At 37.6% G+C, this 14780-nt stretch overlaps 1 protein-coding gene across 7 annotated transcripts in view; it reads left to right on the top strand.

The window, feature by feature from the left end:
* Window positions 1–14780, top strand: part of RAPH1 (Ras association (RalGDS/AF-6) and pleckstrin homology domains 1) — a 102865-nt gene that overhangs the window by 72938 nt on the left and 15147 nt on the right. For all 7 annotated transcript variants that reach the window (XM_070770330.1, XM_070770308.1, XM_070770316.1 and 4 more), the window contains 5 exons: window positions 99–258; window positions 3959–4080; window positions 5310–5375; window positions 6901–7044; window positions 7882–7992. In XM_070770330.1, the coding sequence (XP_070626431.1) occupies window positions 99–258; window positions 3959–4080; window positions 5310–5375; window positions 6901–7044; window positions 7882–7992 (603 nt within the window). The remainder of the gene's footprint in view (window positions 1–98; window positions 259–3958; window positions 4081–5309; window positions 5376–6900; window positions 7045–7881; window positions 7993–14780) is intronic.

The following is a 14780-nucleotide window of genomic DNA, read 5'->3' as shown; positions in this document are numbered from 1 at the left end:
GCTAAGGACATTGTTCAGAATATTATTCAATATTGGAAGAAGTTTTTAGAATGCCTGTTTTTCAGTTTGTATTTAATTTTCCTTTTTCCTCTTAACAGCTGGTGATTAGAGTCCACATGTCTGACGATAGTTCTAAAACAATGATGGTGGATGAGAGGCAGACAGTGAGACAAGTGCTGGATAACCTGATGGACAAATCCCACTGCGGTTATAGTTTAGACTGGTCTCTGGTGGAAACCATTTCTGAGTTACAGATGGGTTAGTAATATCATTGCTATAATTATTTTTTAAATTTCTGTGTAATTTCAACTGTTTTCATGTTGATAAAAGCAGCTAGAGACATTTTAATATTTTTTCCTATAGTATAACCCTGGCTTTTTTACATTGTCTTTCCCTCATTCTTCCCCCATATATTTTGAGATTTCTTTGAGTACAGTATCATGTCCAGTTCATTTTAGGTTTTCTTATGGCCAAAACAAAGTTGTTCTTTTTTTAAGGTAACAAAATATTTTTTCCCTTCAGATATTATTAAGAACTGCATATATTAGACACATTACTAAAACCCATTACATTTATTCACATTTGTACTGAAGCCTTGATAACAACATTTGACTTTCAGGGGAAACATAAAGCACATCTTAATTTTAGCTAGATGTACTAAGTCTTAATTTCCTATGTTTTGTAGTTTCTTACGGTGTTTTCTAACTTTGAAAATTCCTAATTTTTTTAATACCATCTTTGACTTTAAAAAAAATTAATTTATTTTAATTAGAGGCTAATTACAATATTATAGTGGTTTTTGCTGTTGCCATGAATCAGCCATGGATGTACATGTGTTCCCCATCATGAACCCCCCCTTCCACCTCACTCCCCATCCCATCCCTCAGCGTCATCCCAATGCACCAGCCCTGAGCACCCTGTCTCATGCATCAAACCTGGACTGGTGATCTATTTCACTTATGATAATATACATGTTTCAATGCTATTCTTTCCAATCATCCCACCCTCACCTTCTCCCACAGAGTCCGAAAGTCTGTTCTTTACATCTGTGTCTCTTTTGCTGTCTTTCATATAGGGTCATCGTTATCATCTTTCTAAATTCCATATATATGTGTTAATATACTGTATTGGTATTTTTCTTTCTGACTTACTTTACTCTGTATAATAGGCTCCAGTTTCATCCACCTCATTAGAACTGATTCAGATGCGTTCTTTTTAATAGCTGAGTAATATTCCATTGGGTCAGTGTACCACAGCTTTCTTATCCATTCGTCTGCTGATGGACATCTAGGTTGCTTCCATGTCCTGGCTATTGTAAACAGTGTTGTGATGAACAGTGGGGTACATGTGTCTCTTTCAGCTCGGGTTTCCTCAGTGTGTTTGCCCAGCAGTTGGATTGCTGGGTCGTATGGCAGTTCTATTTCCAGTTTTTTAAGGAATCTGCTCACTGTTCTCCATAGTGGCTGTACTAGTTTGCATTCCCACCAACAGTGTAAGAGGGTTCCCTTTTCTCCACACCCTCTCCAGCATTTATTGTTTGTAGACTTTTTGATAGCAGCCTTTCTGACTGGTGTGAGATGGTACCTCACTGTGGTTTTGATTTGCATTTCTCTGATAATGGGTGATGTTGAGCATCTTTTCATGTGTTTGTTAGCCATCTGTATGTCTTCTTTGGAGAAATGTCTATTTAGTTCTTTGGCCCATTTTTTAATTGGGTCGTTTATTTTTCTGAAATTGAGTTACGGGTGCTGCTTGTATATTTTTGAGATTAATTATTTGTCAGTTGTTTCATTTGCTATTATTTTCTCCCATTCTGAAGGCTGTCTTTTCACTTTGCTTATAGTTTCCTTTGTTGTGCAAAAGCTTTTAAGTGTAATTAGGTCCCATTTGTTTATTTTTGCTTTTATTTCCAGTATTCTGAGAGGTGGGTCATAGAGGATCCTGCTGTGATTTATGTCGGAGAGTGTTTTGTCTATGTTCTCCTCTAGCAGTTTTATAGTTTCTGGTCTTACATTTAGATCTTTAATCCATTTTGAGTTTATTTTTGTGTATGGTGTTAGAAAGTGTTCTAGTTTCATTCTTTTACATGTGGTTGACCAGTTTTCCCAGCACTTCTTGTTAAAGAGATTGTCTTTTCTCCATTTATATTCTTGCCTCCTTTGTCAAAGATAAGGTGTCCATAGGTGTGTAGATTTATCTCTGGGCTTTCTATTTTGTTCCATTGATCTATATTTCTGTCTTTGTGCCAGTATCATACTGTCTTGATGACTGTAGCTTTGTAGTATAGTCTGAAGTCAGGCAGGTTGATTCCTCCAGTTCCATTCTTTTTTCTCAAGATTGCTTTGGCTATTCGAGGTTTCTTGTATTTCCATACAAATCCATCTTTGACTCTTAAAAACCTTTTAAAGGTTTCTTTTTGTAATATTATGTGATTATAGAAACCTCACAATAATTATTTTATTAGGCTATATTCAATCAATAGTCAATTTCAACTTGCCATTTTGTTTATAAAATATATTTGCATTGCTTTTACTGTCTGTTATATCTTTAAATATTTTATAGCAGTTTCCAGAGCAATAAAAATTTAATAATTAACCTTTTTCTCTTAGAATGCACAAACACAAACCCCAAAACCAAACCATCAGTTAGAAGTTTATTAACAGGTATAGGCAGATATTCTAATAATACTTATTATAACTATTCTTGAAGAATTAAAAAGGTTCAAGTTCACAGATGTGGCATCACCATACCCAGAAAGTTTTTGGCTGCTAGTTTTTAGAATATTTCCATGACTGTAGGTTTAAGGTTCATAACCATGACTTAATCATATGTGGCACAGTGATACAAATAGAATATGTAGTTTTTTAGTACTTGTTGAATGAATAAAAGAAAACTAAGAGCCCAAAATAAGATGGTAAAATAAGCTATGACAAATGTAAATCATTCATTTAAACAAGAGATTATTAGAAAGGATGAATAAACAAAATGCAGTTGTTCACTATTTACAAAAGACCTTTTTCCTAAAGACACAGAAAGCTTGAAAGTAAAAGGAATGTGGAAAGACACTAACCAAAAGAAAGATAATGTTAACTATGTTAATATCAGACAAAATAGACTTTAAGCAAAATACATTACTAGAGATAAGGAGAACCATACGTCTTCATCAGGAAGATAAAATCATTCTAAATTTTATCTAATAATGGCATTAAATTACATAAAGCAAAAGTTGGTGGAACTACCAGGAGAAATGCACAAGTCTGCCTTCATAGTAGAAAGTTTCACCTAAGAATCTTTGCAATAATCAACATAATCAAGCAGACAAAAATGAATATAGATATATTTAGAGCACTAATAACAGGAAAATACACATTCTGTACAGGCAGAAGTGTAATGTTTCCGAAAATTGATTCCAGTATGAGGTCATAAGCAGCTCTCTAGAAATTTCAAAACAAAAATCAGTATCTCTAGAATATGTTCTTTGAACATATGTTCAGGATATAGGGCATGTTCTTTGATTCCTAATTTGGAAATTAGAAAATATATCCATGTTTAAAATTAAACAATTTATAGATCAAAGGAGAAATCATCTTGGAAATTTTTTGAATGACAAGGAACAAATAGTGTTGGAAGCACTTAATACTAGAATTTATGAAATGCGACTAACAGATTGTGTTTAAGGGCGGGATGGTAAAAGGCTGAAGGCTGAAGAAGAGCTTGAAGTCAGACAGTCTAGATTCTAGTCCTGATCCTTCCTTGTAGCAGCTGTGTGACCTTGCTAAAATCACTTTACACCATGAGGGCACATTTCCTTATTTGAAAATACAGGAAATACCAGATAGTCTATAAGGGTGTCAGTTTAGATTCTATGATTTTGCTGTCAAATACTTCGCAAGGTTTCTTGTCTTTTATGCAATTCTGACAAATACTAACAAAATACTGGTGTTTTATTTTGGGACAGAGAGAATCTTTGAAGATCATGAAAACTTGGTTGAAAATCTTCTTAATTGGACAAGAGATAGCCAAAACAAGCTTATATTTATGGAGCGTATAGAAAAATACGCACTTTTCAAAAATCCACAGGTGAGGCTATGGCTTGCAGAGGTCAGGATTCTTAAATGTTCATATTATATAATTTTCTGAGTGCTAAGTTAATAGAGTTAAAAGACTTGACAGCCACCCAGTTGGAGCTTTGTGGCTGCAAAACCCCATGGGAGCATTCACTAGTGCCAAGGTGGCAAATCTGCTGGGCCCCAGGTGTTGGGCTTCGAAGAAGCTACCAGTTCCACAGAGCCAGATGGGGTGAGCCCTAGGAAAAGCAGGATTACCTCCAGGGGGTTAGCAGATTTCTGTTCTAATTCAGAGCCATTTTGGACCCTGCTCTTTATTCAGTGAGTTCCTCATCCATCAAAGAAAAGTACTTATATATTTAAGTTTCCCTACTTTCATCATTTATTCATTTAACACTTTGATTTGTTTTCTGAATTATTTTTTTGAAAATCCCAGTAACCTTGATTATAAACAGTCCCACGTTCTATTATATGTTACCTTGATCTGTTTGGTATCTTTGCTTGTCCCAAAATGTTTATGTTAATTCTTCCTAATACCCAAATATTTTATAAATATCAATAAGTGAAAGAAAACAATACCACTATAAAAAATAGTTGTGAGGAAAAACAGTGGCTGCTTTAAAGTTATTGAATAGTTTCCTTCAGACTACGTGATCATGACATATCTTTACTGGATATTTTTAGTGAAGAATACACATTTAGGAATACCAACAATTTTTTATGGATGATTGTGAATGAAAGTTTCTTAAGGATAATAATTAGAATTCAGATTTTAGTTGAGTAAATGAGATCATGGTAGCCTCAGGGAATTTGGGATTTCTTCTTTAAAAGCCAGAACATAGATTAAATTTACTACATCTGAATCAGTTAAGCTCAGCATATTTTAAGCAAATTTGCCCCACTTGTTGTACTTACTAATTCATAAACCTTTAAAGTCCTGTCAGTGTAGCTTTCATTAAATATACGAAAACACATTGCTAGCTGTGGCATGGAATACCTCCGCAGGATTTGGGGGAGGGCGGTTTATGGAATAATTCAAAATAAATGGATAAAGTAAGGAGGAGGCCAGTATTAAGCATTTCTGTGAAGATGCCAGGAACAGGTTTCAAAGGAATGTTCCCCCTCACTCTGCATAGGCAGAAATAGACTCAGAGTTGCTGTGTCTCTAGAAGAAATCATCTGTGTACCTGTGCCAGGAGAATAGTAGAGTGTCCTTTAACATTCATCTACTCGTTTTTCTAGAATTACCTTCTGGGGAAAAAGGAAACAGCTGAGATGGCAGATAGAAACAAAGAAGTGCTGTTGGAGGTATGAGTCTTCCTCCCCAACCCCTTTCCTTGTACATTATAATATTAAAATATTAAGCACCTTTTTTGAAGCCCAGAATGTCAGTGCTCTGTATTGATAATTACAGTTGTAACTGGAGAAGCCTATTTTCTTCCATAGCCTGATGGGGAGAGTTCAGCTTTGTGAATGTTAGAACACTGAAGAACCTTATAAAAGCTATTATTTTGCCAAGCAGTATACTAGTGGGTTGAAAGGACTTAGGAGCTTTTAGAAGGTAACAAGTGAGAGAAAAGGCTGGGTCAGTGAAGGGTGTGATTGTGCTTTTTTATCTGCTTACCCAGAGAGGAATTTGTATATAGTTAGTTATTTACCAAATAATTCAAACCTTAGTCTGAAATAACTAATTTTAAAAATCATAATGATGATTTTTTAAAAAATATACATTCCTTATTTTGAAGATTAATGAAACAAATTCAAATATAATTGAATTTTTGCCCCTTGCCGATTTTAGAGAACTCAGGTCAAAGATGTTAGTGTGTTTGAAAATCTGAAAAAATTCATATTTAGCAACAAGACTATTAGGGGGATGAAGATCAGCACTCAGCTTTTCATAGGGAGGCTAGTTATAATTAAGAAAAATTCTCTTCATAATTCCTAATTTTTCTGTGTTTTGGGGGAAGAAATTAATTCATGTTCATGTGTTCAAATTTAGTGAGGATTTCTACTTTCCCTTTACTAAATACATGATTGATTTTTTAAATTCTTATCTAAATATAGACATTAGAATACAAAATTTTTAGTTTGTTTACATTCCTTTCAATTTAGTATTAAATAAACAATAAATGCTTGCTTTGTTTTAGATCATATGCACTGATTGTTTTTAAATTGTGAAAGTGCAATCATTTGTTTAGCATGTTGCCTTCTTTTAAAATATATTCCTTTTTAGCATGCAGCTAGTATAAATTTGGGCTTCTCTTGTAGCTCAGACAGTAAAGAATCTGCTTGCAATGTAGGAGACCTGAGTTTGATACCTGGGTTGGAAAGATCCCCTGGGGAAGGAAATGGCTACCCACTCCAGTATTCTTATCTGGAGAATCCCATGGACAGAGAAGCCTGGTAGACTACAGTCCATGGGGGTCCCAGAGTCATATACAACTGAGGCACTAACACAGTTAGTGGCTAATCTAAATGTTAATTTGGAGACAAATAAAGTCTAATGCTCATGTTAGCTCTGATGCTTTCATTACATTTACTGTAACTATGTTTTTACAAATGCATTTAAATGCTGTTATGTGCAGCTCAGCTGACATTTCAACTTAGTTTCGTCAAAACAGTTTTAGGGAAAAGTTCACAGGGATTGCCATAGTTGTTCCAAAGTAAAGCCATGTAATGTTTGGAAAGTTCTAATTGAGGTAAAATTAGCAGTGTGGTGTTTATACAAAGGTATTTTAGTTTAATCACAGTGTCATGCATTTCACAGGGGTAGACACAACTTTGGTTTGAGAATCCAAGGATTATGTCTTTCCCAATCATCTTCTTATTTTAGGAGTGTTTTTGTGGAAGTTCTGTAACTGTACCAGAAATTGAGGGAGTCCTTTGGTTGAAAGATGATGGCAAGAAGTCCTGGAAAAAACGTTATTTCCTCTTGCGAGCATCTGGTATCTACTATGTCCCTAAAGGAAAAGCAAAGGTGCGTCCCTTCTGCTGACTTTTAGCTTCCTCATTATGCTGATTGATTTTAATCTGTAGTGAGCAGACTGACACGGTGATCCAGGCTGTGATTTGTTTCCACTCGTGAGCATTGCTTTGTTTATTGATCTATTATAAGGAAGAGGAAACCTGAAAATGTTCACTTTCTGCTCATTCATTGGGCCCATCTCGATTCTCCTGGTGAATTTGAAACCATGCTTTTATTATTTTTAAACCTTCTGCCAGAGTCGTTTTTGTTTTTTATTGTTTGGGGGAAAATAGCTTTCCGGGCTTGTAGGCATTTCAGCTTTGCTTAGGTAATGTACTTCTGCTGCGGGCCCTGGTGGTAGCTGTCATTTCTGTGCTTACGGGGCCAGCTCTGTTGAAGCTCTCTACAGGATCATCTCGTCAGGTCTTTACCACCATCTCGAGAGGTAACTGTTGTCTCCCCTTTTTAATTGGCGAGGAAACACTGACTTGAGAATTGTGCTTGAGACATGCACGGCAGGCACCGAACTGCCTGGTATCTCTTGTTCTTTCCAGAGAGCTCTATTATAATACTATATTGTATTTAATATACTATACTGTATTTAAAGTCTCTTTAAAATACCACCCTTTCCAAGTAAGGACAAGATGGTAAGTGAAATGGACTGCCTTTCTTGTTGTGTGGTAGTTTTACGGAAGAAACTTCTATAGAGAATCTCACTGTTTTGTCTTCTACAGAATAGCAATAATTTCTACTTGGTAAAGCTTGATTCTCAGGTAAAAGCTGTTACCAGTGATATTTGCTTGTTTACATGTTATTGTTAATTCAGTCTTTTGGGGGTTTTCTTCTCAGGTCTCTCGGGACCTGGTCTGCTTTCTTCAGCTGGATCATGTAAACGTCTACTATGGACAGGACTATCGGAACAAGTACAAAGCTCCTACAGACTATTGTCTGGTGCTCAAGGTAAACATGTATCTCTTTTTAGGAATTTTAATTGATGTTAGACGTAGAGAAGGTTATTGGACATCTTAGAATAGTTTGGGTCTCCATTGGGTATACTATTTTTGCTTTATTCTATGGTGTGTAGGTTTTTTAAAGGAATGGTTAAGGGACTTCCTTAGCAGTCCAGTGGTTAGGACTTGGCACTTTCATTGCTGGGCCCGGGTTCAGTCCCTATTCGGGATTAAGATCCCACGAGCCAGGAGGCAAAGCCAATAAAGTAAATGAAGAGAGAGAGGAAGGAAGGGAGGGAGATGGGGAGGAAGGAAGGAAGCTGTGCGTTCCGTAGCTGACCCTGGTTAGAGCGATGATACTGGGAAATGGGTACTGAATTATAAACTGTGAGTCATAACATATAAAATGGATTAGATGATAAATTTGAGACTTTCATTTAATAGCAGCCTTATTTTAGGAAAACTTAGATCAGAGCCACATATGGGGTGAAGTGAGGAAGGAACATAGATATTTGTGCTTTTTAGTTCTTCTCCTATACTAACTCAGAGAAACCATCAGAGGACACTGTGCCTGAGAGTTCAAAGTAGACTGCCTCTCATCCAGTCCAGAAATAATTCTTGTCTCCCTTTTCTCCTGAACTGTGGCCCTGGTAGCCCATGCGTGTATTGTGACCTGTTTTTAGTGATTTTTTTTCCCCTTTATCCAAACTTTTGAGTTTCTTACACTTACCATATCTGAACTTTTGAGAGCTTACATTTTTACTGAATTTTATTGATAAGTTGCAACATTAGGAAAAGGTAGCATTAAAAAGTTCAATAGAGTTATGGGGATGATTAAGTTTTTTCTCATTGGCTCCATCAGAGATCCCCTTGGTAACTACTTAGGTCTACTTGTTTATATCATCTTTGCTTTTGTCTAAGAATTGTCACTTGGGTTTGAGAAGGTGGTTGTTTGGCGTTTGGGGGTAGAGTTTTGATTGCTTTGATAAAATTAGGTGTATTATAATGGTAACCCTTTATTAAGTGATCATTTTTGGAGAAAACTATTTCATTTAGTTACAGTAGCAAATAATTTTTTTTAAGTTAATATAAAGTAGCTTAATCCAGCAGTTTTCAAAATGAGGTTCAGGGTCACCTGGAGTCCCTGAGAACTTTTTGTCAAGGGACCCATGATATCAAAGTTATTCTTCTAATAATGCTAAGATGTTACTTGCCTTTTATACTCTCATTCTCACACAGGTGTATAATGGAGTTTTCTAAGAGGTTACATGACATGTGATGATATCTTTGCTGCTCTGGGTAGTGGAATGTATATTTGTTACATATTCTTACATTTGACTTTTTCTCAGCTTTAATTTCTTACAAGGTAAATATAAATAAAAGTTACTTGGGGGTCTCATAACACGGAGGCAGTAAGTGGCTCAGAGTTGTCAGTGAGAACCCAAGTTCTTTCCATCTTTCCCTGTTCCATCTTCTGCATATCGGCTTATTCTCAGACCAACTCACCTCAGTCACAAATGGCCGCTGCCTCATATATAGACCCAGCAAAATCCAGCAGAGGAAGAGGGACTATTTTTCCCTCCATTTGTCTTTTTTTTTTTTTTTAAGAGGAAAGAAGTATTTCCCAGGATCTCCTCCAACAGCCCTCTCCTGGAGAAACATGCCCTCCTACATTAATCACTGGCAAGGAACAAAGCCACCATTTTTGGTTTACATTAGTCAGAATTCACTCTCTGAGATGAATCCAGGCACGTTGGGGCTCAGTCAGAAAAGAGGTAGGGAGGAGAAGAAAGCCTTGGGGAAGGCAGCCAGCTGTGTCTGTTAGGGCACTAGTAGTAAGCAGGACCATTGACTAGTATTTTAAGCCTTTTTGCAGCTCACAGAATTCTTAGGTTAAGAATATTTTTGTTCCAAGGGTTTATTGGTTTGTTTTTATAATAATGATTTGTATGCTTCATATTTGCTTCTAGTAAAGAATGTGTGTGTGTGTGTCGCTCAGTCATGTCTGACTCTTTGCAGCCCCCGTGGCCTGTAGCCCAACAGGCCCCTCTGCCCATGGGATTCTCCAGGCAAGAATACTGGAGTGGGTAACCAATCCCATTTTCACTAGTTGACTGAAGGTCGCTCAGACATGTCCGACTGTTTGCCACCCCGTGGACTACACAGTTCATGGAATTCTCCAGGCCAGAGTACTTGGAGTGGGTAGCCTTTCCCTTCTTTAGCGGCTCTTCCCAACCCAGGGATCGAAACCAGGTCTCCTGCATTGCAGACAGATTCTTTACCATCTGAGCCACCAGGGAAACTCCTCTAGAAAAATAGGTTAAACTAGTCTCCATACTTATATTATCTCTCTGTCTAGGAATATTTAATGTATTGAACTAAAAAAACAACATACCACTGGATATAGATAATAGTAAAGATAATGACCACCATTTTCTAAAGAACCAGGGTGGAAGGTACTGCCCTGGAACACTGTATGCATCCATCTCACAAGTCTGATCTAGAGTCCCCATTTTCCACATATGGAAACCACTTTAAGGGATCAGCTTGCCTGAGACCACTCAACTATCGGGCTTCTCTTGTGGCTCAGCTGGTAAAGAATCTGCCTGCAGTGCAGGGAGATCTGGATTCGATCTCTGGATTGGGAAGATCCCCTGGAGAAGGGAAAGGCTACCCACTCCAAGTATTCTGGCCTGGAGAATTCCAGGGACTGTGTAGTCCATAGGGTCGCAAAGAGTCAGACATGACTGAGCAACTTTCACTCGACTATTAGTATTTAAGACATGTCTTTTTTCCTTATAAACTTGCACTAGCTTTTGCCTATGTAAGTATTTTTATTCTTGAACATATGAGTTCTGAAAACCAAAAAACACTGCCACACAGGGTCGATACAAATGCAAATGTAAATATTTATAAGTGCCTGATCCCCTTCATCGGCTCTGGGCTATAATGACTGAGTCTGAATCCTTCCAGTGAAGTGCAGGAGATAGGAAGTAGGTACACACTTGTAGGAAGTCATAAAACACAGTATTTGGTAGTTTTTTAAAGATAATAATGAAAATAATAATGATGGGAAGAGATGACTCATGAAATTTGACAGTATAGAAATAAACAGTATATATGTTGATATATTATCTGAAAGACGTACACACTTGGGAGACATGTATATGCATGTATATTTAAGTTCTTAAAGGAAACCCGAGTTATAAAAATACATATACCACAATAATTGTTGGAATAGAGTCATCTTAGCTAGGACTAAATTTTCATCCCCTCAGAAGTGAGACCAAGTAATTTAATATGTTAGGTGGGAAGGAAAAAAATGGTCAGAATTTAGGGACAGAATATGAGGATGAACTTCTCAAACATTATTATTAATAAAAAGATGTTATAATGATAATCCTGGAAGTAATAAGGTGGAGTTTATAGTCTTATTTTTTAGTTTCTAGCATGTTAGTTGAGAGGATTGATTTTCAGGTCTATGTGTATTTCCAGAGTAATAAATGGATTGTGTATAGTCAATATTTTCTTTTGGCACTTGGACCAAGATTTTAGAGCATCGCTTTTTAGTTACAGAATTTTAGGAATTGTCTGTCTCATTCTAATATCTGGCATACATAGAGAAAAATAATCTGGTAGCATGATAGTAATCCAATATTTCTTAATTCTATTCTTAAATGTTTTTATTTACTTATCAATTTTTTTGCCTTTTGTCAGAGAATGCAAACTTTCCAAATCAACATCATTTAAAAAATCAAATGATAACCTTTCTTTTCTAATAGCTGTTCATTTTGGTGGGGGGTGTGGGGGGTGGAGCAATTTCATTATATACAGTCTTAACTCAGAGTTGCTGTGAGTTCAGTTCCAGACCACTGTAATAAAGTGAATATTGCAATAAAGCAAATTATATGAATTTTGTGGTTTCCCAGTGAATATATTTAAAGTGTGCAATAGCATTATGTCTGTAAAAAAAGAAAACACAATGTACGTACCTTAATTTTAAAATACTTTATTGCTAAAAATGCTAACCATCATCTGAGCCTTCAGCCCGTTGTCATAGTAACAGCAAAGACCACTGATTGCAGATCACAATAACAAATATAGTAATAATGTAGAAGTTTGGAATTTTGCAAGAATTACCCAAATGTGACACCAAGGCATGAAGTGAGGAAATGCTGTTGGAAAAATGACACCAGTAGACCTGCTCCAGGCAGGGTTGTCACAGACTTTCAATTTGTTTCTTAAAAAAACAGTAACTACAAAGTGTACCAAGGGAAAGTACAGTAAAACGAGGTATGCCTGTATTCTGTTTGGAGTCTTTAAGAAATCTAAATGTCGAGCTTCCAGTTTTTAGCAAAGAATGTCTCCTCCATACTCACTCTTAGCTCTTGTGTAATTTTTAAAGTGGTGGAATAATAGTGTAGGGTAAAAAGGAGTAAGGCAGCAAATTTAGACAATTTCACCCCTAATAAGTGAAGTCGCTCAGTCGTGTCCGACTCTTTTGCGACCCCATGGACTGTAGCCCATCAGGTTCCTTGATCCATGGGATTTCCCAGGCAAGTGGATTGCCATTTCCTTCTCTGGGGGATCTTCCCAACCTAGGGATTGAACCTGGGTCTCCCTCATTGCAGGCAGACACTCTACTGTCTGAGCTACCAGGGAAGCTATCATAAATAAAGCATAATAAAGCAGTAGTGTGACATTAATAGTCTAGGCCCTGGCATGAGATGGCATGGTTTCAACAACTGATTCCTTCGCTTGTGAGCAGCTTTGAATGCTGTCTTATCCCTTTTGTCCCTCAGTTTCTTCTCATATAGTGGAAATAATAATATGTAACTCTTGGGGTGTTCATGAGGGTGGGATGAGCTAATATATGTGAACTACTTAGCCTAATGCCTGGTATATACTAAGTGCTCGATAAATGGCACTTTAAATACAGTAACAACATCCTAGAGGAACAGGTTACCTCCTAAGGCACGGGTGCAGAGCCTGGATGACCAAAATGAAGGCTGTAGAAGGAATGTATTTCGTGGGCAGTTGAAAAATAATTCTTGAGGCCCTAAAATGAAGTTATCTGCAGATACTCAGTCATATCATAGTTCTTTTCAGGGCAGTATTTGGATTCTCAGGTTAGAGAATAGAATAGAGGATCACCTCTCTGGTTTTCTGTATTGTATTAATAAAAAGCACTCCCTTGTACAGAATGATGAGAACACAAACATACACTCAGGCAAGCCGCTGCTACAGTTGAGCACCCTCGAGTGTTAACTGCCTTCTGGGAAATACAAGGAATCAGGGGAGGATGGTTTGTAAATCACCGTAAAGAGAGGGCGTGGCGATAAAGGCTCAGCCATCCTGCAGCCCTGGGTTCAGATATCTGAACCTGGCCCTGTAGGCGAGGCCTCGGGGAAGCAGGAGATGAAGAACAGCTCTTTAAGCCCTAGTTGGCAACACTAAAGAAAACACTTTCAGTCAGCTCATTTTATCTTCTTCATGAACTGTGGACCTTTCTATGTTATGCACACTGTAGCCCAACCCCTACTTCAAGCAGCTGGCAGGTAGTTCTTGCCCGTTAAATCTTGCTTGAATGAGTGAATGAAATAAAATTCCCCATCCTTCTTTTACAGAAAAATACATACACCTCTACCTGTCCTTTGCTCTTGCAAGATTCCTATGTTGGTTTATTATGACTTATACGGATCTTGTCTTCCCAGGTAGCACTAGTGGTAAAGAATCCACCTGCCAGTGCAGGAGATGCAAATGACTCAAGTTCGATTTCCTGGAATAGGAGATGGCAACCCACTCTAGTATTCTTGAAAATACTAGGGCACAGTATTTTCCATGGGCACAGGAGCCTGGCAGGGCTACAGTGCATGGGACCGCAAAGAGACACAACTGAGCGACTGAGCATACAATAAGGGCAAGGGACTAGATTCCAAGAGAAGGCTGTGGAGCCTGTACTATCAGGGGGAAAACTGTTAAGTATTGTTTTGCTAACCTGTTACTGTTGACGGCTTAATTGTTTAAAATTCCGACTGCAGCCTTCAATAACTAAATTGGCTTTGATATTAAATGTTTTCTCATTGGGGATGAGCTCTATAAAGCAATGAATAGAATGGAATAAATGGATTTACAGTTCTCTCATCAACCAGAGGGATTGATTTTTAACACTGCAGATATACATAACTTATATTTGTGGCCAAATTTTCCTGCTGCATCAAAAACTTATAAAATTGCTTATTTTATTGCTCTCATGGGTTTTCACAACAAACATTTGGTTAGAGAATTTATACAGCCTCTTGTAATTGAACATAAATTTCAATATTTCTCCAGGTGAAATAAAATTTTTCCACTGAAAAGAGAGGTAGTAATTAACAGTCATTAAATCCAGAACCAAGTGTGATTTAGGGTTTTTCTTCCCAGGGAACTAGAGGTTGTGGCTTAGTGGAGTTAAAATACTTTGAGTCTATTCTTGCACTTGCATTTTGTAGCCAAGGTCAAGTCAGTCACCTCCCATCCAAGCCTCAACCAAAAAGTGCATGCTGCAGTAGAGGGGCCTGCAGAGTGATGCTCAGTCCACAGCAGGGAGCAGCACGGCCACAGGTGTGCGCTCACTGCCGTTCAGGTGCTGTGTCCTGTGCTTTAGCTCCGCCCAGGTGTGAGCTCACTGCCGTTCAGGTGCTGTGTCCTGTGCTTCAGCTCCGCCCAGGTGTGAGCTCACTGCCGTTCAGGTGCTGTGTCCTGTGCTTCAGCTCCGCCCAGGTGTTCCCCTCCAGAGAAGCACAGGAAGCTTTACCA

This window comes from Bos indicus, chromosome 2, assembly GCF_029378745.1.
Source record: "Bos indicus isolate NIAB-ARS_2022 breed Sahiwal x Tharparkar chromosome 2, NIAB-ARS_B.indTharparkar_mat_pri_1.0, whole genome shotgun sequence".
Lineage (NCBI taxonomy): Eukaryota > Metazoa > Chordata > Mammalia > Artiodactyla > Bovidae > Bos > Bos indicus.
This window is presented reverse-complemented; position numbering and strand designations above follow the sequence as displayed.